Genomic DNA, 24785 nt, shown 5'->3' with positions numbered 1-24785 from the left:
ATATAACTGGAATACTGTTAAAAGCGGTGTTAAACCCAACTCACTCACCATGGGCTGAATTATGAATGCTCTATTGGCCTATAACCAGTTGAGCTAATATTAGCAACACACAAACAAAATCAAAATCAAACCATTTATTTAAGTTCGTGTGTCAAAATATTTACATGATTTTGAATGATTCCTGTGTCTTATTTTGAGTCATGTCCAGCATTCTCTAAATCCATTCAAAGCATCTGGTAAAACAAAACAAGAAGGAAAGTAATGGGTTGACTAAAAATCCCAAAACTTCATTTCATTAATAACTGAAGAGTAATCCAAATTCTATCTAATTTGAAAAATTCATTTTTGTCTCATGCTATCTAAATGGACATTTTCCTAACATTGTCAATAGCAGTTGTTAAGGCACAATTTCTTGAAACTGGATTCAAACCAACAAAGCTAAGGGACAAAACTCTGCTAAAATCATTGCCGTGTGTCAGGGGACTGCACACCTGGACCCTGTTCCAGAAAGCAATGTTAGTGCTTAGGCCATCTTAACTCTCATTCTTTTACATCGTCTTCTGGGCACTAAGATTGCTTTGTTGACCAGAGTCCAGGGTTGTTATGAATATGATTGTTCATGCAAATCAACATTAAATACTAATTACATTGTCATAATGCAACCAATCTGCTGCAAGATACACATCTTGTTTAGTAATTTAATTTTTTCAAACAGATAAATGTTCCCACACATCCCTGTCAACAGAGACCTTGAGTACAGTAAAGTGTTCATATACCACTGAACTTTTCATCAGAGTACTTTCATACAGTTATTTTACTCAAAGTAGTTGTAGAAATGGGAACTTTAGCATTAGAAAATGCATCATTTGACGTTCATACGTTTTTCATGAGAATGTGTTCTTGAAATGACATCAACATTGACGGACTACTTCCCTGGTCGCTAGCTCCGACATTCATACAGTTTGGCCCTCACTCTATGAAGGCTCATACTCCAATGAACTCGCATTAAGTGAAAGTCAATTCTTAATTATGCATTTCACTTCCTTCCAAACACCATCACATTTTCCATGTCCATCTGCTAATCACAACGTAAACATTGTACACCACATCTGTTGTGGTGTGACCACTAGTTAGGGGTCTTGTCTTCGTCAGCCTTCTCATCCTTCTATACAAATAAACTCTCTAACCCTGAGAACGGTCTTCACTCTTTACACTCAGAAATCTATTATCAAAACTTGAGTGGTAAATAAACAAATATTGTTGTGGTATTTAAATATACATGATGTAGCATGTTATACAGGAGTTTGGTCTTCATGGTCTCTGTCCCAGTACACTCATCGTAAACAAACACTCAAAGCTTCACTATCGAACAAGAAATAAGCATTGTGATATGTATAGACAAAATCATTTAAGACGTGCACTGATATCTGGTGTGTTGTAGCCATCATTAGAATCTTTGCCAAACTGCATGATTGTTGTTTATTAAACCTGCATTGACTTTTGTTCATTCTTAATTTTTATCAAACAACCATTACAGACCAGCTGGTGGATAAGGAACAGACACCATATCCACTGAATCAACTATAATGCAGATAAGCTAATAACATGACAGATTGTACATACTCATAGTAATACTATATAGGCAGGTAACATTCTTAGTTAAGAAACTGACACAATTATAAAGATGAACCGTGTTTAAAGACTGTTTGAGAAACTTAATACAGACAACACATGGTAATCATCTGATTTCAGTATAGATACTAAGATCTAGAAATTTCAAGGAGAAAATTATTTATTTCCATGTTGAATAAATCCAGCTATAAAATGGAACAATGTTAATATCTTACTTGAATATTTGCATATATATGTACACATACTACTCATAGTTTATACAGCATATGGCATAAAAGAAATGAGCTCAACTCAACTCGCTCATCCTGCCTACTGGGTACCCATTCACTGCTGAATGACTAGAGGTACACTTCAAACAAACTTACTAGCAGGAGATACCAAGTTTTGCAACCTGCATTCGAGTGTGGGCAGGGCAGGACAGGAGAGACTTAAAAAAACATCAGTTAAAACAATAAAGTAAATAAAATACATAAACAATAAATAAACATAATGTAAAACAAAATATTAATCTAAAAAGTTGTTTTTTTATTCTTCTGAATGCAAATTTATGTATTCACCACCAAAACATCATGCATACATAATATGAAGCTGTGACAGTGAAGCTTGGTAAAACAACTTGCATGCAAAAGAAAAATCTCACGTCTTTTCATTTTCCCACCTAAGGATCAACCCCTTAAACCAAAAAAATGTAAATCAAAATATAGTCTGGCCCCACCCTAATACAAATGGGTTTTGCTTCCCACTCATGCATTCGAGCTCTTTCTCCACAGAATAACATCAAAAACATCTACCTGAGATAGAAAAATGGATTTCTATGACAAGTGAACCCTTATTTGTATTGTGTACGCCATACTGAACACAGAACACTTGAGTCTGAGTATCATTAGAAAGGAGACTTGATCTGATCAAGCTGTTCACTGTATGGAGCACTGCCAGGTACACTCATGTCATGTATGGAGCACTGCCAGGGACACTCATGTCATGTATGGAACACCGCCAGGGACACTCATGTCATGTATGGAGCACCGCCAGGGACACTCATGTCATGTATGGAGCACTGCCAGGGACACTCATGTCAAGTATGGAGCACTGCCAGGTACACTCATGTCATGTATGGAGCACCGCCAGGGACACTCATGTCATGTATGGAACACCACCAGGGACACTCATGTCATGTATGGAGCACCGCCAGGGACACTCATGTCATGTATGGAGCACCGCCAGGGACACTCATGTCAAGTATGGAGCACTGCCAGGTACACTCATGTCATGTATGGAGCACCGCCAGGGACACTCATGTCATGTATGGAGCACCACCAGGGACACTCATGTCATGTATGGAGCACCGCCAGGGACACTCATGTCATGTATGGAGCACCACCAGGGACACTCATGTCATGTATGGAGCACCGCCAGGGACATTCATGTCATAAATGGAGCACTGCAAGGGACACTCATGCAATGTATGGAGCACCGCCAGGGACACTCATGCAATGTATGGAACACTGCTAGGGACACTCATGCCATGTACATGGCGACAAACAGTGTGGGGTCTAATACGGAATTGACACTACGTGTCCAGTTTCACACAAATTTTAGAGGCTATCAATCCGGTATAACATATCTCAAATTTACCTCAGCACAGAACGTTTATCTCCTTAATGACAGTGGATCATGGTACTCCTATCAATACATGACATGTGAGTAACAATACGATATGTACCACAATACATACTTTGCACTGTTTTTGTGTGTATTCACCATGTTGTCCATGTACATGATGTAGATGTGACATCAAGCAGTTTGTTGGTCGTGCATGATTGGTTAATCTAAGCCCATTCAAATGGTACCATGCATTTAGACTTAGCAGTTTGTTTTGTGCCAAGCAGTAAGGGGACTCTGAGTACATCATGCTGGGTTATGGCATAATTTTGTAAATATTAAATATTTTCTGAAAATCAAACCAGATATGACATGCATCAATACATAGGTATGAGTATTATGTATGGTATTGTCATGTGTAAATTTGTAATGTAATGATACACCATAAAATCCTGACACATGACAAATGTTGAAAACATAAAATAACTGATTAAAATCTGTGCACACTAACATACAGTTGTAGAGTCATCATAGTGTCTGCAGATGAAAAGATTTACATGCTAAGTTTACAGACCAAGCACCATATGGAATGGAAGAGAGTGAACCTTCTGCAAAGCACCAGAATATGTTTCGGAGAAGCAATGTCTACCGTTTCTTGTGGCAAACCATGGACCATTACAATAACAACACATTTGGTCTCAGTGATACTTATTAGGCCTAGGACGAAATTTACTACCCGGGTACCCACCCCCCTATTACCCGTCCCTACCCGGGTACACGCTGTAGGTGTCAAGAGATACAAAATGTCCTATTGGGAATTTTGTTACCACAGCACTTGCAAAAAGTATTTAGATATATGTATCAAATGATCTCGTCATGCATACACTGAAGTTCAGTTATATCTTTAATCAACCATATGAAAGGTCCCAAGGAATGGGTGCATAGTCAGAAAGAAATACGAAGATTAGTAACTTGTAGAGTTACCATAGAGTTCTAGATAATTTTTGTCATTAAACAATATATCACGCGACTAACCACGGGTCCGGGTAGTCCTATGGGTACCTTGGTCCTACTCAGTACCCAACCGCGTACCCGAGTAACCCATCCCAGCCCTAATACTTATACTGATAGCGAGTCCACTTATGAATTTAAAGAATGAAATACTTATCCAACCAGTAATACAGGTAATAAGCATAGAATATACAAAAGAATGAGATATAATATACCGTATATCGCCGTCTATATAGCCACCCCCTGAACAAGCCTTCAAAATCTATGCTAAATTGTATACTCGATGCTAATATGTATACACAGTCTATAAAGTGAATCAGAATGAAGCACATCACCAACATATACATAATCCCTATATTTGCAAAAAAAACATGTCTGTCTTCCGCAGAAAAGATTTACATCGTATCACTTCAGCGAATTCAGGGCAACGAACAGATCATAACAATTAAACTTGATCAATATAAATTTTAAATTTGAGAAAACATCACTAGACATCATGATTTACCGATTAAATTGTATTTCCTGTTCTGATAGGAATTGTTTTATAAGCCGTGATTAAGATTGCTGAGTGTATTGACTCGGAAACTAAGCCGGAAGCAGCCATCAGCTGCACACATGATTTCTTGGAATCGTCCGGTGATTCGGTTAGAAATTACTCAATAATATAACTTTAAAGAATTTTGATACTATAATCGGAAGAATTGTATGTGAAACTATTATTTTATCAGGAATAATTTATTCCAATATCATGTTATTTTAGTTGCAGCTTTACTATATATATTTGAAATAAATTAATAACAGCTGATCTCTACTGCTATTTTTTAGTATGAAACAATTTGACCCATTACCGTTGATGCTCCTGCGCTCGTGATAGTGAAAGTTTTCTGTTGACATATAAAAGTCAAACTATAATAAATAAGACTTTCAAAGAGTCAATGTATAGCATTTATGATATATATATAATTTCTCTATCCACTAAAGTTCGTTTCAAGGTTATCAATAGCAGCAATCTGACCATGGCTGCTGTAAAACTACGAAAAACTCGCTTTATACACAGCGATATACGATAAAACATCAGCAATAAATAAGCAGATTGCCTAGTATCAATCCAAAATCTAAACATTAAATTTGATTCAATATGCTTATAGTACAAAACATAGCAATGCTTGAGGTCGTCAGTCGTTACATTTACAACCCTGTAATCAATCTACTTGTGGCAGCAGTACTGATTCACACTGATTTCGTTTGCATGGTCCTGGCATGTCCGGTTGAAGGTCAGAGGTCATTATTCCTTATGAACCTGTTTCCTTCTGAGTGGCGCCCATAGTATATGTACTTGCTCTTTCCGAATGTTCCTGTGTGAAGAAAGAAATGCAGTAAAGCATACAACACGGAAAACAAGATGGGAGTTTTTGTAAGGTCTTCAGATGTCCATTAGTGAGTGAGACAATCTCATTAAAATCAGACCTCAGTTCTCGCTACCGCTGAACAAAGAACTGAGGACATCCCATTACGGGTCACGTCAGACCGACCTTGCGCGAACTTTGACCGACCAATGGAATGACCAATGAGAAGGCAGCTTTCTCGTGCTTTACGGCACTAATTTCAAATTGGCGACTCAGTTCGAAACATATTTTGACAAATTCTCAATTACAAATTTGAAACCCGAACAAAAGAATATTCTGGAATGGCTGATACATGGTCTAGATTGTATGGATTCAGTCGTTAAACCCGTAACTATCGTTTGGAGTTAAAGTTTTCGAGGCTGTCACTTTCATGATCTGGTAAGCGATGCTCTGATTGGTCAGATGAAAGGTCCTTCTGACGTGACCCCTAATGGGATGTCCTCAGATCTTTGTTTAGCGGTAGCGAGAACTACCGGGGTAAGATCTGATTTTAATGAGATTGTGAGTGAGTTGGGTTTAAAGCTGCTTTAAACAGTATTCCAGTCATGTCACTGTGGTGAAATCCCTGAGCTGTGCTGACAAATGTAGAAACATAACCTGGCCGAAGCACAATCATAGGTTTCTGGCATGCCCAAGGGACACAACTCTGCACAGCAAATCATGGCGCCCCAGCTGACTGGGCGACCAGTGCCCGCCAAAATTCCAGTCATCTTTCCGAAGCAAGGGTATTACTGACAATACTGACAATAAAAGTTTCTATCACTGCGGAACTAGGTTGGAATTTTCAACCGTAGCGCCACCAGTGGCTATTACAAGTTATGTCCCTTTTATGTGTGTCCTATTGACCAATCAGATTCCACCTCTCATATCACTTGCATTTGCTTCAAACAAAACTGTGGCGCCCAGTCAAAAACATCTGCTCAATAATGAAGATCTATATTGTTATAAAACAGGTCTTATCCCACAAAGTGCATTAAATCGCTTGAGCACCTTGATTAAAAAGATGAAAAGATTTGCAAAATATCTGTCGACGCCCAGTTGACAGTACACATGCTTTGCAAATCCTGCAGTTGACTGAAATCTGCACATTGAAATCCAGATGTCTAGCTCTTTACGATTTTGATTGGACTATGCATAGACTTGTTAGTCCAGTCAAAATGTAACTCCGGAATTCCATTCTAGCAAAGGTGGAAACTAGACTTTTATAGTCAGTTAACGCCCTTGCCTTTGGAAGATGTTTTCCACTATATATCACGATGTGCCACCTTAGTCTTGGACCCCAAAGAAGCTCAGGTTGAAGGTGTATACTTGTACCACCACCTACCTGCATGCTGCTCTGGGTCCCTGGCCTTCTGCGGTAGAGGGGTGTAGCTGTCTGTATACTTGTACCACTACCACCACCTACCTGCATGCTGCTCTGGGTCCCGGGCCTTCTGTGGTAGAGGTGTAGCTGTCTGTATACTTGTACCACCACCTACCTGCTTGCTGCTCTGGGTCCCTGGCCTTCTGTTGTAGAGGGGTCTAGCTGTCTGTATACTTGTACCACCACCTACCTGCATGCTGCTCTGGGTCCCTGGCCTTCTGTGGTAGAGGGGTGTAGCTGTCTGTATACTTGTACCACTACCACCACCTACCTGCATGCTGCTCTGGGTTCCGGGCCTTCTGTGGTAGAGGTGTAGCTGTCTGTATACTTGTACCACCACCTACCTGCATGCTGCTCTGGGTCCCTGGCCTTCTGAGGTAGAAGGGTCTAGCTGTCTGTATACTTGTACCACTACCTACCTGCATGCTGCTCTGGGTCCCTGGCCTTCTGAGGTAGAAGGGTCTAGCTGTCTGTATACTTGTACCACTACCACCACCTACCTGCATGCTGCTCTGGGTCCCTGGCCTTCTGAGGTAGAAGGGTCTAGCTGTCTGTATACTTGTACCACTACCTACCTGCATGCTGCTCTGGGTCCCTGGCCTTCTGAGGTAGAAGGGTCTAGCTGTCTGTATACTTGTACCACCACCTACCTGCATGCTGCTCTGGGTCCCTGGCCTTCTGTGGTAGAGGGGTGTAGTCGGAACGGTCATCCTCATGTGAAGAGGAGCTCACCTGACAGAGACAAAACAATATATTGAAATATAGGGCCATGGCTCTGTAGCCCACCTATGTATTAAGTCAACAGTATAAAACAAACACAGTCACTTAGAAACAGTTCCTGTCAGCATTGCAATACAAATACATTCTGCATGAATATTGAGTTCAAAGTATTAACTAATATGCAACAAACAAACAAAATATGATGTCATCAAAGGGTGGACCATTCATGCAAAGATTCGGGCTTCCTCAGTCTGGCAATTTTAGAGGATGCAGATTACAATTTGGAGCAGAAATGGATGACGAGTTGCTAGGTTTGTGGCGGCCATATTTAATATCAGATTCAAACATCTTGAACAAATTGAGATCATTAGTAAAGTTTCAGCTTCAGTAGGCATGTGCTTTCGAATTTATCTGGTGTACCAGGGAATAATGTTATGAGATCGCTTCATAAAAACCTCTTTTCCCCAATGGTATTTTGTTAATGATTATTTGGATCACAAATGGTGTAAAATGAACTCATGCATGTTTCCACTTCCAACATCAATGTTATAGTACTGACCTCCTCCGAGCTCTGTAGTTTGACAACCCTCATGAAAGGCCCAACTCTCTCAGCTTCGGTTATTTCACTTGGCTTGACAGACGTGGAGTCCAGGAACTTGAGTCCGGGAAGCTGATACAGCACAAAGTACCTACATTGATGGAAACAACCCCTGTATTGATGGAAACAACCCCCGTATTGATGGAAACAACCCCTGTATTGATGGAAACAACGCCTGTATTGACGGAAACAACCCCTGCATTGATGGAAACAACGCCTGTATTGATGGAAACAACCCTTGTATTCATGGAAACAACAACCCCTGCATTGATGGAAACAACCCCTGCATTGATGGTAACAACCCTTGTATTGATGGAAACAACCCCTGCATTGATGGTAACAACCCTTGTATTGATGGAAACAACCCCTGCATTGACGGAAACAACCCCTGCATTGATGGAAACAACGCCTGTATTGATGGAAACAACCCTTGTATTGATGGAAACAACAACCCCTGCATTGATGGAAACAACCCCTGCATTGATGGTAACAACCCTTGTATTGATGGAAACAACCCCTGCATTGACGGAAACAACCCCTGTGTTGATGGAAACAACCCCTGCATTGATGGAAACAACCCTTGTATTGATGGAAACAACAACCCCTGCATTGATGGAAACAACCCCTGCATTGATGGTAACAACCCTTGTATTGATGGAAACAACCCCTGCATTGATGGAAACAACCCCTGTATTGATGGAAACAACCCCTGCATTGATGGAAACAACCCCTGTGTTGATGGAAACAACCCCTGCATTGATGGAAACAACAACCCCTGCATTGATGGTAACAACCCCTGCATTGATGGAAACAACCCCTGCATTGATGGAAACAACCCCTGCATTGATGGAAACAACAACCCCTGCATTGATGGAAACAACCCCTGTGTTGATGGAAACAACCCCTGCATTGATGGAAACAACCCCTGTATTGATGGAAACAACCCTTGTATTGATGGAAACAACAACCCCTGTATTGATGGAAACAACCACTGCTTTGATGGAAACAAACCCTGCATTGATGGAAATAATCCTTGTATTGATGGAAACAACCCCTGCATTGATGGAAACAACCCCTGCATTGATGGAAACAACCCCTGCATTGATGGAAACAACCCCTGTATTGATGGAAACAACCCCTGCATTGATGGAAACAACCCCTGCATTGATGGAAACAACCCTTGTATTGATGGAAACAACCCCTGCATTGATGGAAACAACCCCTGCATTGATTGAAACAACCCCTGCATTGATGGAAACAACAACCCCTGCATTGATGGAAACAACCCCTGCATTGATGGAAATAACCCTTGTATTGATGGAAACAACCCCTGCATTGATGGAAACAACAACCCCTGCATTGATGGAAACAACAACCCTGCATTGATGGAAACAACCCCTGTGTTGATGGAAACAACCCCTGCATTGATGGAAATAACCCTTGTATTGATGGTAACAACCCCTGCATTGATGGAAACAACCCCTGCATTGATGGAAACAACAACCCCTGCATTGATGGAAACAACCCCTGTGTTGATGGAAACAACCCCTGCATTGATGGAAACAACCCCTGTATTGATGGAAACAACCCTTGTATTGATGGAAACAACAACCCCTGTATTGATGGAAACAACCCCTGCATTGATGGAAACAACCCCTGCATTGATGGAAACAACCCTTGTATTGATGGAAACAACCCCTGCATTGATGGAAACAACCCCTGCATTGATTGAAACAACCCCTGCATTGATGGAAACAACAACCCCTGCATTGATGGAAACAACCCCTGCATTGATGGAAACAACCCCTGTATTGATGGAAACAACCCCTGCATTGATGGAAACAACCCCTGCATTGATGGAAACAACCCCTGTATTGATGGAAACAACTCCTGTATTGATGGAAACAACAACCCCTGCATTGATGGAAACAACCCCTGTGTTGATGGAAACAACCCCTGCATTGATGGAAATAACCCTTGTATTGATGGTAACAACCCCTGCATTGATGGAAACAACCCCTGCATTGATGGAAAAAAACCCTGCATTGATGGAAACAACCCCTGCATTGATGGAAACAACAACCCCTGCATTGATGGAAACAACCCCTGTGTTGATGGAAACAACCCCTGCATTGACGGAAACAACCCCTGCATTGATGGAAACAACAACCCCTGCATTGATGGAAACAACAACCCCTGCATTGATGGAAATAACCCTTGTATTGATGGAAACAACCCCTGCATTGACGGAAACAACCCCTGCATTGATGGAAACAACAACCCCTGCATTGATGGAAACAACAACCCCTGCATTGATGGAAATAACCCTTGCATTGATGGAAACAACCCCTGCATTGATTGAAACAACCATATTAACATACATCTAAATCACACTTTCAGGATTGACAATTACTTGCAATTCTAACAAATTGAAAAGAAAAAGAAAAGAATAAAAGTCCTATTTCTGAAGGAATTTTACATACCAGGTAACAGTGGCTTCCAAGTAATATGTCTGAATGGTTGGCAATATTCTACATAACACTGGCTACAGAATAATACATCTGAACCATCAGCAATATTCTACATAACAGTGGCTTCTGAATAATACATCTGAACCATAGCAAAAATACTACATAACACTGGCTACGGAATAATACATCTGAACCATCAGCAATATTCTACATAGCACTGGCTACAGAATAATACATCTGAACCATAGCAAAATACTACATAACACTGGCTACGGAATAATACATCTGAACAATCAGCAATATTCTACATAATACTGGCTACAGAATAATACATCTGAACCATAGCAAAATACTACATAACACTGGCTACGGAATAATACATCTGAACAATCAGCAATATTCTACATAATACTGGCTACAGAATAATACATCTGAACCATAGCAAAATACTACATAACACTGGCTACGGAATAATACATCTGAACCATCAGCAATATTCTACATAGCACTGGCTACAGAATAATACATCTGAACCATAGCAAAATACTACATAACACTGGCTACGGAATAATACATCTGAACAATCAGCAATATTCTACATAATACTGGCTACAGAATAATACATCTGAACCATAGCAAAATACTACATAACACTGGCTACGGAATAATACATCTGAACAATCAGCAATATTCTACATAATACTGGCTACAGAATAATACATCTGAACCATAGCAAAATACTACATAACACTGGCTACGGAATAATACATCTGAACCATCAGCAATATTCTACATAGCACTGGCTACAGAATAATACATCTGAACCATAGCAAAATACTACATAGCACTGGCTATAGAATAATACATCTGAACCATCAGCAATATTCTACATAAAAGTGGCTACGGAATAATACATCTAAACCATCAGCAATATTCTACATAATACTGGCTACGGAATAATACATCTGAACAATCAGCAATATTCTACATAACACTGGCACCTGAATAATTCATCTGAACCATCAGCAATATTCTACATATCACTGGCTACGGAATAATACATCTGAACCATAGCAAAATACTAAATAACACTGGCTACGGAATAATACATCTGAACCATCAGCAATATTCTACATATCACTGGCTACGGAATAATACATCTGAACCATCAGCAATATTCTACATAGCACTGGCTACAGAATAATACATCTGAACCATAGCAAAATACTACATAACACTGGCTACGGAATAATACATCTGAACAATCAGCAATATTCTACATAATACTGGCTACAGAATAATACATCTGAACCATAGCAAAATACTACATAACACTGGCTACGGAATAATACATCTGAACCATCAGCAATATTCTACATAGCACTGGCTACAGAATAATACATCTGAACCATAGCAAAATACTACATAACACTGGCTACGGAATAATACATCTGAACAATCAGCAATATTCTACATAATACTGGCTACAGAATAATACATCTGAACCATAGCAAAATACTACATAACACTGGCTACGGAATAATACATCTGAACAATCAGCAATATTCTACATAATACTGGCTACAGAATAATACATCTGAACCATAGCAAAATACTACATAACACTGGCTATGGAATAATACATCTGAACCATCAGCAATATTCTACATAGCACTGGCTACAGAATAATACATCTGAACCATAGCAAAATACTACATAGCACTGGCTATAGAATAATACATCTGAACCATCAGCAATATTCTACATAAAAGTGGCTACGGAATAATACATCTAAACCATCAGCAATATTCTACATAATACTGGCTACGGAATAATACATCTGAACAATCAGCAATATTCTACATAACACTGGCACCTGAATAATTCATCTGAACCATCAGCAATATTCTACATATCACTGGCTACGGAATAATACATCTGAACCATAGCAAAATACTACATAACACTGGATACGGAATAATACATCTGAACCATCAGCAATATTCTACATAGCACTGGCTACAGAATAATACATCTGAACCATAGCAAAATACTACATAGCACTGGCTACAGAATACTACATCTGAACCATCAGCAATATTCTACAAAACAGTGGCTACAGAATAATACATCTGAACCATCAGCAATATTCTACATAACAGTGGCTACAGAATAATACATCTGAACCATCAGCAATATTCTACATAACACTGGCTACAGAATAATACATCTGAACCAAGCATCTAGTGGTTGACAGCAGTGATATACTTCAGTAGTGATGGAACCGTCCTACCAACCCTCAGGGGCCAACTCAGAGTGATAAACATAGGTCGTCTTAGAGTAGCGCACCTGTATCTCTGATAATCCTCTTCATCCTTATCGGAGCAGGAGAGCTGGTTTGGACAAGCTGTGTTGCCAAGTAGACTCAGATAGGTCAGTTGCGGAAGCTGAGATTTCAAGTTATCTAGAAGTCCATCTAGGTTGGTAATCTGAAATCACAGGATCACTGGTAAAGTCCTTAGAATACATTAATCCTTTCAGTAAGAATGCTTGGTTTTTTTTATCCCTTCTTTGATCTCTGAAATTTAATAACAAATGATTCAGGGTTGTGACTCATCTCTAAAGAGAAAGAATATCAACTTGTGAAATAGAACTACCCGGTACTGTAGTAGGATACGAATCATATCACACCCACAGTATCAAGCTACGTATCGTATCGAAACCCACCATTTCATTACACCTCTAATAGCTATCCAAATAGTTCCTACATAAATAATGACTGACTGATAAATATGAAACAGATAACTTCATTTTAATAAAGCTTTTTAATCAGAAAAAAACCCAAAACAACTATGCATAGCATCGGCAACTGCGTTCAACAGATTTGCGAAAAAAGAGAAATCTATTTTTACAACATCATGTGCATCTACAGAAGGTAAATGATTATCAAGCTGCCTTGAAATCTTACAGCCATTATAATGCACACAAAGGTTCACCATTCTAAGTTTCAGGGATGTGAAATCTCTGCAGAAACGCGGAAAATCACGTTGTTTAAAACAGTAGTCCTCGGAAAAAACATCTTCAGTGTAAATATAAAATCAAAGATTAAAAAAAAAACCTCCAAAAAATGTTATCGAAAACCGGACAACTGTCGCAGATTGTCCTGTTTTCTATCAGAGCTTTGAGCATCATAGGTTTTCAGACAACAAACGTTTTCTATCACAAATACTTGCACTATAACGTGGGGTGTGGCCTCACACAGAAATTTAAATACCCGATGATAGCTTGTTTTTAAGATTAAGTTGTCTTTTAGCCTATAAGTGAATGAGATGTTTTACAGTTGTTCATGTGATTAGCGAGAAAACCATGAATGTTTCTTCAGCGTCCAAAAACCCATAACATGGGGATATATGTTGTATTAATGTCTTATGTTTGCAATTGAGTTTTGTTTTTTTCAACAAAAGGTAAGTAAGTACAAGGTAAGTTTTATTCCATATGCTTCAACATGGGAAAAGGGTCAGACATTGCACACTTGTGACAGTTGTCCTTGTATCTGGGGGATGAAGTTTATGGCAGTATTGCTCCCAGACCTGGCGGGTAGCCGGTGCGCGGAAGCTATGCCCGATTTTTTAAAAGTACTGATTTAACTTTGAAATTTTACTGCATCCTCCATCTTTGTTTATTTGACTCATTGAGTTTTGCCATTGACTTTTTACATTTCTTGGTGTGAATGTTGTCCAAACTGCACGAATTTGCTTAAAATGCAATCAAATGTTTACAAAATTTTGAGGGGGGTGGGGCATGCCCCCAGACCCCCTAGACTTTTCCTCTTTTTTATCGGGAAAACCTGCTCACATCCCTTAAGCTTTGTTGTCCTGAGAATATGATGTTTGAATTATGTGTTAATTTTCAGAAAAATAACATTATCATACCTCCACGACAGAATGATGACATGTGATTGGTCCATGTGATCTTGATAAAATACTGTGTATCCCGCCTTGGAAGGTAATAAATTTCTCAGCGGGGGAATAAATCCCTTATACCCCGCCATGTGCAATATAGGCTGCACGTGTATTCTGAGAGGCAGAATAAATCCCTTATACCCTGCTTCAAAGCAAAAAGCTACAGGCTTTTTCAGAGTCAAAGGAAGTCACATGACATAGCACATCTTAACCTAAGCTCAATCGAACAGCTGTTGTCTATCAATTTTGAATTTGTCTTAATTCTTTCACAATGTCACATTAAAATCACTCGTGGTATAACACCTAACTCGGGATGCATAAAACCCCATGTACCCCTCCTGATCCTGCTACAACTTATAATAAAATCCTCATGATTCGAATAAAGTCTGTATTCAACACAGAACGGACACTTACCTTATTCTTGTTTAATGTTAGTGTGTGCAGTGACGTCATCTTGGGAAACTTCAGGTTGTCATTGAGCTCATTGTTGTCCAGCACCAGTTCTTCAAGACTTGAAAAATGTACTATTCCATCGATTCTCCTGAAATCATGAACATGCAAGGGTGCAAGTGTGTAGGTGGGTGAGTGGGTGAATCAGGTTTTACACTATCATTAATGGTGATCGGTTCAGGTCTATTCTGTTTATTGTATTCAAGGCCATTGGCGTACATAGTTTTCACACAAAAGCAGAAAAGGAAGTACAGCAGTAAATGAGTAATTCGTCATTAAAATTTTTATTTACGAAATAATAACAACAACAAAGAATTTTTAAAGATTACATTAAGTTTTCTAAACAATTCTTTGCTTTGCACATATCAGATCACACAATGATTAGAAAAGATTGAGCTTTCAGCTATTGTAATTTTCCATTCTTGAGAAGAAAAGTCTTACAGTCTCATTTTCATTTCATTTATATAAGATAGCTACCTGAAAAATCACAAAGAACAATGAAGAACGAAGAATGGTATATTTCACGAGAAAACATTGTTCTATCATGACGTCATTTCTGGAGATCTGAATATGCTCACGAGAAAACACTGTTCTATCATGATGTCATTTCTGGAGATCTGAATATGCTCTCTTGATGACGTCATATATTGAATGTTATTTTTGAGAGGGCAGACTTAGTGTCCAGTAAGTTGTACCCCATAGATGTAGCTTGGCTACGCACATAAACGCAGGGTTTAAGATCGCATCCAACATTGGGAGAGATATGACAATCAATAATAGGAGAAAATGTACAGATAATCGACACGAGGATTGTGAAAATATGCGGGAAAATACCAAACTTAACCCACCTGTTCGTAAAATGAACTTGTCCGACATTTCCGAGGTCAGATTCTATTTAGGGAGTCATCATTATTTAAAAATTGGTAAATATTTTTAAAGCTTGTACATTTTATCATCATCCTTAAAGAGACTGTACATAATATCGATATCTCAGTCAGATAAGAAATTAACCACCTGTGGTTGTTGTTTATCATACAATAACACACTGCAGCGAGAATAAACAACTCGGGTCATTGCCCCTTATGGTTTATTCTCCCTGCAGTGTTATGGTACGAAAAACAACACCCACTCGTTGTTTATTTCTTAAATAAAACACACTTCATGTCGGACATTCTTTTAGATCCAAGCCTAACTAAACCCATGTTTAAATGAGGACAGTTTAACCAATGTTGCCTCAAAATAACTGTTTTGCACATCTATAGCATGTCATAGGCATTTGTAGGACAGTAATCAGGCATGCTAATAAGTGTTAACCAATAATTAATACATTTAAGCAAAGAATCATTGAAGAATGGATACCTTCCACATTCACGATGACATTTGTGAAATGCCCAAAAATCTTTAACAAGCAGTATATTGTTTTTGTTCTAAAACCTCAAAGTTTTGACAACCCAAAATTTCAGAGGCATACATCAGCTGATACATAATTATTGGTTTTATTTTAATGTTGAATATTTTCAAAACATTTCATAGGTTAAAATGCATCAACTGATTTAATTTATTTTGAATATTTTGATGTAAAGTGAAAATAACTCCAAGATATATTTGTATTTTGATGCAAATTCTACTTCTGCCTCTCCAGATTTCAAAGATCCACATTTTTTCAGATGTCCAGATTTCCTAAAGACAACTATTTTAGTTTTGTCACTTTTGACTGATAATTGCCATTTATCACAATATGATTTTAGAGTATTTAAATGATTCTGGAGTCCAAATATGGTATCTGAGAAAAGTATAATATCATCTGTGAATAGTAATATTAACAAGTCCATAAGATCTGGGTATAGCTGCGTTCCTCTATCACCTCTTATATACAATTTGTTTACTAACTCATTAATATAAAGGGAGAATAACAATAGATTGATGATACAACTCTGTCATAAACCAGTTATACAATCAAACAGTTCAGAAAATATATTATCTATCTTAACTTCGCATTTTACACTGTCGTAAGTTGAACATAACACATGAAGTTCTGTCAAGTATAACAAGGCGATTTCTATCAACTGAATCAAAAAAGAAATTTAAAATTAAAAATAGGCTACAAAAAATCTTCCTTTACGTTTAGATAAACAGTCTTGGATAACAGCACTTCACAAAAACGTCTGTTGTAGAGTAAACTAATCTAGATCCAGCTTGCTCCTCGTATATGTTTTCATACTCTCTAGCCCATGTAGATAATCTCTCATTTAAAACTGAAGTATACAGCTAACTCATAGCACTCATCAGTGTAATGCCCCTATAATTATCAGGATTATTTATATCTCCACTTTTATGCCAAGTGTCCACTACTGTTGGAATATCCTATTTCTAAAACTGTAGTTGAACTTCTTGTACAGGTATTCCAGTAAATACGGTTTTCCTTCCTTAAACGAGTCACTTATACGTTTGTCATGCTCTGGTGCCTTTCCTATTTTCAGTTTATCGAACGCCTTTGTAATTTCCTCAACAGTAATATCAGAATTTATTTCCTCAGTAACATACAGCATTTTCTTGTGTACTATTGAAAATGTATCCTTAGTATCCTCATAAGCTTGATTTTCTGAGCAAAGAGCACTGATGTGATTGAACCATGGCTCCAGTGAAACTGAACTAAAAATGTGATTGTATTCTCGGATTTTCTGAAGTTTTCGCCAAAATGTTGTTAAATCTTCACTGAGAAGTTTATCTGAATATATAACTGTGTTTGTTATATTAATCTACCCTTTCTTGTTATTGCTTTATATTTATTTCTAACGTTTTTGTAGATTCCATAATTTTCTAATGATCTGTTGCTTTTAAGTCTTCGTAATGAACAAGTCTCCTCCCTGCTAGCAGATCCTCCCATCCAGCTAATCCAGACGTTATCAAACCATTTAACTTATATTAATGTGTCTCCTTACTGGAGTCAAAATATTTCCGTAAACAATCATCTGTTTCTATAACTGTTTCACAAAACATATTTTGTCATTCCTTGGGGTAGATGCAGTTTTATTTGTCCCTCATTAGGTTTTATACCACTCGCCACTCGTGGTAGAGTATAAAACTTAACACGGGACGCATAAAACCCTATGTACCCCGGGTCGTGGTATAGTATAAAACTTAACACAGGATGCATAAAACCCTATGTACCCCGGGTCGTGGTATAGTATAAAACTTAACACAGGATGCATAAAACCCTATGTACCCCGGGTCGTGGTATAGTATAAAACTTAACACAGGATGCATAAAACCCTATGTACCCCAGGTCGTGGTATAGTATAAAACTAAACACAGGATGCATAAAACCCTATGTACCCCAGGTCGTGGTATAGTATAAAACTTAACACAGGACGCATAAAACCCTATGTACCCCAGGTCATGGTATAGTATAAAACTTAACACAAGACGTATAAAACCCTATGTACCCCGGGTCGGGGTATAGCATAAAACTTAACATGGGACGCATAAAACCCTATGTACCCGGGGTTGTGGTATAGCATAAAACTTAACACAGGACGCATAAAACCCTATGTAGTATAATGTACCCCGAGTGATACTGCTACATCTTATATAATGGCCCCAAGATGATGCTTGTGGTCTTAGACAACACACGCTCTAAACCCTTATAGTTACATAGTCCTCCTGCTATTCCTCTATTCCGAATTCCAGTATTATGTCATCACATGATGCCCATTCATCATTTTTATCCAGATTTCCAACTTAATTACATGATTTCCAGGTTTGGGAAAAAAATACTAGCTAACTTTAGTAAGAAAGCTACATGCACGTCCAGTTAAATTATATCACTTCCTGCTTATTTATATAACTTCCAGTTGAATACATCACTTCTGGTCTGGGAAACACATGTCAATACATGAATAATATCTTCAAAACAGAAAACCTTATGCCTCCAGCTGCATTTATAACAAAATTCAATGCTTCTCCTGGTTAATGACCTTGACCCTCAATTTCAGCCAATCACATGTTTTTGTCAAAATTAGATATACAATATCTTCCTTTGGGTGGGGTACACCACATGGTTGTTTGCATGGGATCAGTAAACAGCAGTATCAGACTGAATCAACATCAAGTCTTACTGTAATCTGTTAAAGCTGAGATCTAATCTCCGTGTCACTTTGGCATAGTCATCTATAGCCGCCTGAGGGATTTCTTCAACGTCTTGTCCGAGACAGGATAACTGGAAGACAAATTCCATTATTCATCAGTATGTGGTAATGTTGTGATTTTAGAGTGAGTGAGTGAGTGAGTGAGTGAGTGAGTGAGTGAGTGAGTGAGTGAGTGAGTGAGTGAGTCGGTTTTAATGCTGCTTTGAACTGTATTCCAGTTATATCATGGTGTGTCAGCTTAATGTGGGAGGAAAGCCCGAAGTGATGCAGGTCTCAGACGTTTACCACTTCGGTGAAACTCACGAGCATGGGTATGGTGCTGACAAACCTAGAAACATAATCGGGGCGAACTGGGATTCGAACCCACAATCATAGGTTTCTGGCGTGCCAAAAGGGACGCAACTCTGCACAGCGAATCACAGCGAATCACGGCGCCTTAGACGACTTAGAAAAAAACAAAACCCCACATTATTCAGTTTTCATGCAAAACAACATGAGGAAGAAGGCATTTTGACACATGTCAGATCAAAGTGCTCAAGAGTCTGATTTACGATGCAGAATCTTCACAGAGACCAAACTTGGCATGGCAGCCATATTGAAAAGTGGATTTGAACCTTTTTGGATAATTTGGGATGTCATTATTGATGGGAACAAGCATGTCAAATTTCAGCTTCAACAGCCTTGTGTTTTCTTGGAGATGATACTAACAGTGTGAGGAATGGTATTTTGCGAGACCTTAGGGACTTGTTCAGAGTGTAGTCAATCATCACGATCATTGTTTTTCATATAATTTGTTTGTTGTTTGACACCGCACTCAGCACTATTCCAGCTATATGACACTGGGCTGTAGATAATCGAGTCTGGACCAGACAATCCAGTGACTGACATCATGAGCATTGGTCCATGCAATTGGGATACGATGACATGCATGAACCAAGTCAGCGCGCCTGATCACCCGATCCCGTTCGTCACCTCTTACGACAAGCATAGTCTCCTTTGTTTTTCATATAAATCCTAGGGCTCAAGCACAAAAGCACAAATGGGACATTTTAGGCAGAGCAGCAATAATCCATGTATTACAATGTACACATACAAAGATCATAATGCCAAAGCATCTTTAACATAGTTTGAACAATATGTTGTGAATGACATATATTTGCAAAGCAAATAAAAAAAAAAAAATCTCTGTCAATGTACACATTGTGACAAGTAACATTTTGAAATATTTCTGGTGCAAGTCATAATAGACTGGACATTCAAGTAGAAGGTGAATTCATCTTCAGTTGAAGTTTTATCTCATTTAGGCTCTGTTAGAAACCTGAACGGGAAATGAGACACTTGTCTTGCCAAACAACTCTCCACTTCCTGTTTATTCATTCGAAATGAAACATGGTATGGTTTTAAACCCCTTTTAGCAATATTCCAGCAATATCACGGCATGGGACACCAGAAATGGTTTCACAAATTGTATCCATGTCGGGAAACAAACCTGGGTCTTAGGCGTGACCAGCGAACGCTTAACCACTAGGCTACCTGACCGCCCACATGGTGGAAGATGTGTGTGATGCTGCTACTGTTATAACGGTCAATGTTAATGCTGCTACTGTTATTTTGCACAATGTTACATGCAACTGTTGCTGCTGTTGCATGAAATTTTAGTTTTGTCCAGTTGATATAAGATGAACCCCACTTCTTACAAAAATTAAACAGCAATTCTATTTTCTTTGTAAAGAAATGACAGACACTGCAAATGTACATAAATCATCTGCATACATGTAGATATGTACATCACTTTTAAGACCTAGAAGAGCAGTAACGAGACGACGAATAAGCCTAGCACTTACTAAAGCCCACAGTACAATCTCACATCTGAAAATAAGAAACACTGGAAAGAAAGTATAAAACATTACAAAAACACTTTGAGCCAATGCGAAAGAAGGTAGCCAAATCACCAAACAGTAAAACTGACAAGATCTTCAGGATGCAGGAATATCAAGTCTCAGGGTGACAAAGTATGTCAACAGCTGCTTAGGAATGTTCTGCTCAGTGAAATTACACAGACTTGACTTGAAGGAAAAAACAATGAAAAGACTCTTCCCAGCCTTGTTTTATCTTCCCAAAGCAAGGGAATTAACTGACCATAAAAGTCCAGTTTCCAACATTGCCAAACTATGCTGCAATTATGGAGTTATAGTTTTGCTGTACAATGCGAGTCAATACATAGTCTAATAAAAATTGCGTAACGAAATCGACATTGGGTTCGTAAACTGCTGTGCTGATTTCAGTCAACTGCAGGATTTGCAAAGCATGTGCACCGCGAACTCGGTGACAGCAGATATTTTCGTTTCGTTTACATCTCGCACACATGATCGTCACGTGATGTATGTTGCGATTGGTGACTGGCTGGATTTTTGCAGGCTGGCTTCTTACTAATCTTAGGTATACCTTATATGATAAATAAGATCATTTGATGCCACCGCCGAAGGAAATTGTCAATAAATGACAAAATACATAAAAAGTTAAAATGAGCATTTTCAATGTTGTCACAAATTCACAAGTCAGTATTTACCTTTTTCTTAATTGAAAACAAAACATTGAAAGATTACTAGGCTTGTAAATTTATAGTTGACTTCTTTAAGATGTTTTCCCGACATTTGAAGAGATAATTAGAATGTGATACAGTAACACAATCTTAAAATTCAATAAAGTGATGTCCAGTTATAAATATCTTATGAAAATATTGAATGAATGATGATTAACGGGACAGCGCTAATTTAGAATGAATAGGTCTACTGCTTGCAACAGTTTAAAGGGGCACTGATCTAAAGCAATTCCCCGAAACTGGTTGTTGCCTTTGTTATTGTTTTTTCCCAGTGAGTACCCGGATGTATAGCAGAAATCTAGACTAGTTCGCGACCTCTGCTGCGCCATTCGTAAGCGCATTAGTCACAAGAGCATGGTTACATTGATCAACAAAATGAAATACAGTTTTCAAGATAATAAGGAAATGTGCGTATCTTTGTGGGTAGCATCGGTAATGGTGACGAAGTTTTGATAAGTCACTTGCTTGGTAATTTTGCGAATTTCGTGTACACTATTTTGACTTGCAACACAAAGTAAATATTTCATCTGAGAATTGCTTTTTTTATAGTGTGTATATTTTCTTACTCTCAAAATGTGTAACATTTTCAAATTTATTAAACGCCTAAATATTCAGTTATTTTACAAAGTGACTGAAAAACATTTCCATCTGTATTTTTATGATAACGAATTTCAAACATTTTGATGTTTAATGTCATCACCAAGAGACTGAAAATGTTACGTTTAAAAGTACATTTCTATGTTGTTTGGCTTCTAATCCTACATAATAATCTGTTGTGGTGTTTTTAGGCCCTTTTGATCGTCTTAATCGATTTTAGTCAATCTGGACAGATTTTTAAGTCAAAATGACTTAAATATTTACACATTTTATAAATTGCCTGAGAGAATCACATTTTACAAATTGACGGTAATATATACACGCTTACAAAGGAAAAGACTTGTGAAAACAACGTCTATTGCGCATTGAATAATTTCCCAACCAAGACATAGAGGAACAAGAACGAATAGGTTCAATGCTACAGCAAATGAAGGAAAACAAAATGCAGATCCCATAATTACAACCTACCAAATTTATGTGTATAATTTTAGGCAGCTTCCTTGTTCGAGTATGTATCCGTGAATATCCACACAAAGGAACACTATCCCACTTGTCTGCAGCTGTACAAAGAAACTTATTTGATGTCACGTGTCTCTGTAACCATCAATTTTTTTTAAAGATATATATCGTTTCGGGATATTATAACCCGTGTTCGTTTCTCACTTAGATTGTTTCAGGTGTTTCACATAGGTGTCAAGTCTCAAGGGTCGGCTGACAAAGCCCACGTGACACGGTTCCTAAAAAACCATTGAGTGATAGATAGCAATGAGCAATCAATCAACGTATTATCAGTTAACCCTTGAAGTTTGAACAAAGTATGTTGTTTTTACATCGACACTTCACGCCATGATATGAGTGTATCCCCTTTGTTTTAGTAAACCTAGACAAGTAAACACTCACTTTTGACATATCCATTGTGCAAGATAACAGTGATTAATCAATTAACGTATTTTCTGTTAATCCTTTGATGACTAGGGACGATCCGTTGATTAACAAAAAAAGTAAATCAACTGATCATTCACATCTTGCTGGGCTGCCATGTGCATATTACATAACACACATTTCACCTCACTTCAAACCTGGATTTAGATTGAATAATTACCCCAGACACAATAAATGCCAAATGGGAACCTTTGTCAGGTAATCTAAGTGGTGCTACCACTAATTGTACCTGTAATAAATTCATTAACTGAGCATCAAGTGAATGACGACAAATACACAAGTGTAGGGTTATACCAGAAAACGTGGATGACAACAAGGGAGTAGTAATCGTATTATCGACGCAATCCGGAATCTGAAAATGCTTTCACTGCAGGGATACTTTTTTTTATTATTAAACTATAAGCATCTGGGGTATTTCCAAATGACGACATCCGATGAGCTCCGCCGTTCTTTTTGTCTGTTTGTTTAGGCTGGAGAAATTAATTAACATGCAACCTTTGTCGAAATCTTTATAAATCTTAAAAGTTAACCAACCAGTGTTCAAAAATGCGTAAAACAAATATTGCTTCCAGCCTCCAAGTTTATTTAGCTGTCCTTGCAGATGGTAGCCCAGTCTCTGGTCACGCTCAGTTGCGTTGCGTATCATCCGGGTACTCACGGGGAAAAAAACAATAACAAAGGCAACAACCAGTCCGGGGAATTGCGTTAGATCAGTGCCCCTTTAATAGTTTCGTAAAACATTCCTTTTAAACAAGAAATAAAGTACTTTTTAAACCAGGAAATATCCTTATGAAATGGTTGTATATAAGTGTATTGTTTCGAAAAATAACTACAAGAAAAGCTTTTGACACTTTTATTTGATTTAATTGTTTACTCGTGAAAAAGAAAGAAGACACGTTTCTATTAACTTATTGAAAGTCGACCAAATGAGACTTATCTCCCTTAGTCGAGTGCTCGAGTCCTTCAAACTGGACTCGAGTCCCACTAAACTCGACTCGAATACTCTTCGAAGCCCGACACGGAACAGACAGCGCACCAACCGAGGACTCATTGCATGTGACTGTAAACAGAGTCGGTGTACCACTACCAGGCAGTGTATTGTCCTACATGCATTATTGTGTGAAACGCCTAACCGGAATCATATAAGTAATTATATATGTAAGTCAAAACCTGTCCATCTTCAAACATATAGTGTGTCGATTCCTCTGCCTCTGTCTCTACAACATCCTCACTGTTCTCCGCGGGCACTTGTTCATCGTTTACGTCCGCCATTTTGGCTAC

General features: G+C 38.3%; 1 protein-coding gene across 1 annotated transcript; it reads right to left on the bottom strand.

Moving 5' to 3' along the window:
- Positions 1-119: 119 nt before the first annotated feature.
- Positions 120-24785, bottom strand: LOC124132557 (leucine-rich melanocyte differentiation-associated protein-like). The gene is made up of 7 exons (XM_046496513.2): positions 24675-24785; positions 19334-19434; positions 15180-15306; positions 13153-13292; positions 8294-8423; positions 7665-7746; positions 120-5600 (listed from the first exon to the last, which is right to left on the bottom strand). Exons 1-7 carry the CDS (start codon positions 24774-24776, stop codon positions 5521-5523), a joined length of 762 nt encoding a protein of 253 aa, XP_046352469.1. The 5' UTR covers positions 24777-24785; the 3' UTR covers positions 120-5520.

Source organism: Haliotis rufescens, unplaced genomic scaffold (assembly GCF_023055435.1).
Source record: "Haliotis rufescens isolate VD_foot unplaced genomic scaffold, xgHalRufe1.0.p SCAF_20, whole genome shotgun sequence".
In the NCBI taxonomy this organism is placed as follows: domain Eukaryota; kingdom Metazoa; phylum Mollusca; class Gastropoda; order Lepetellida; family Haliotidae; genus Haliotis; species Haliotis rufescens.
The sequence above is the reverse complement of the archived record's forward strand: the minus strand, read 5'-3'. Positions and strand labels throughout refer to the sequence as shown.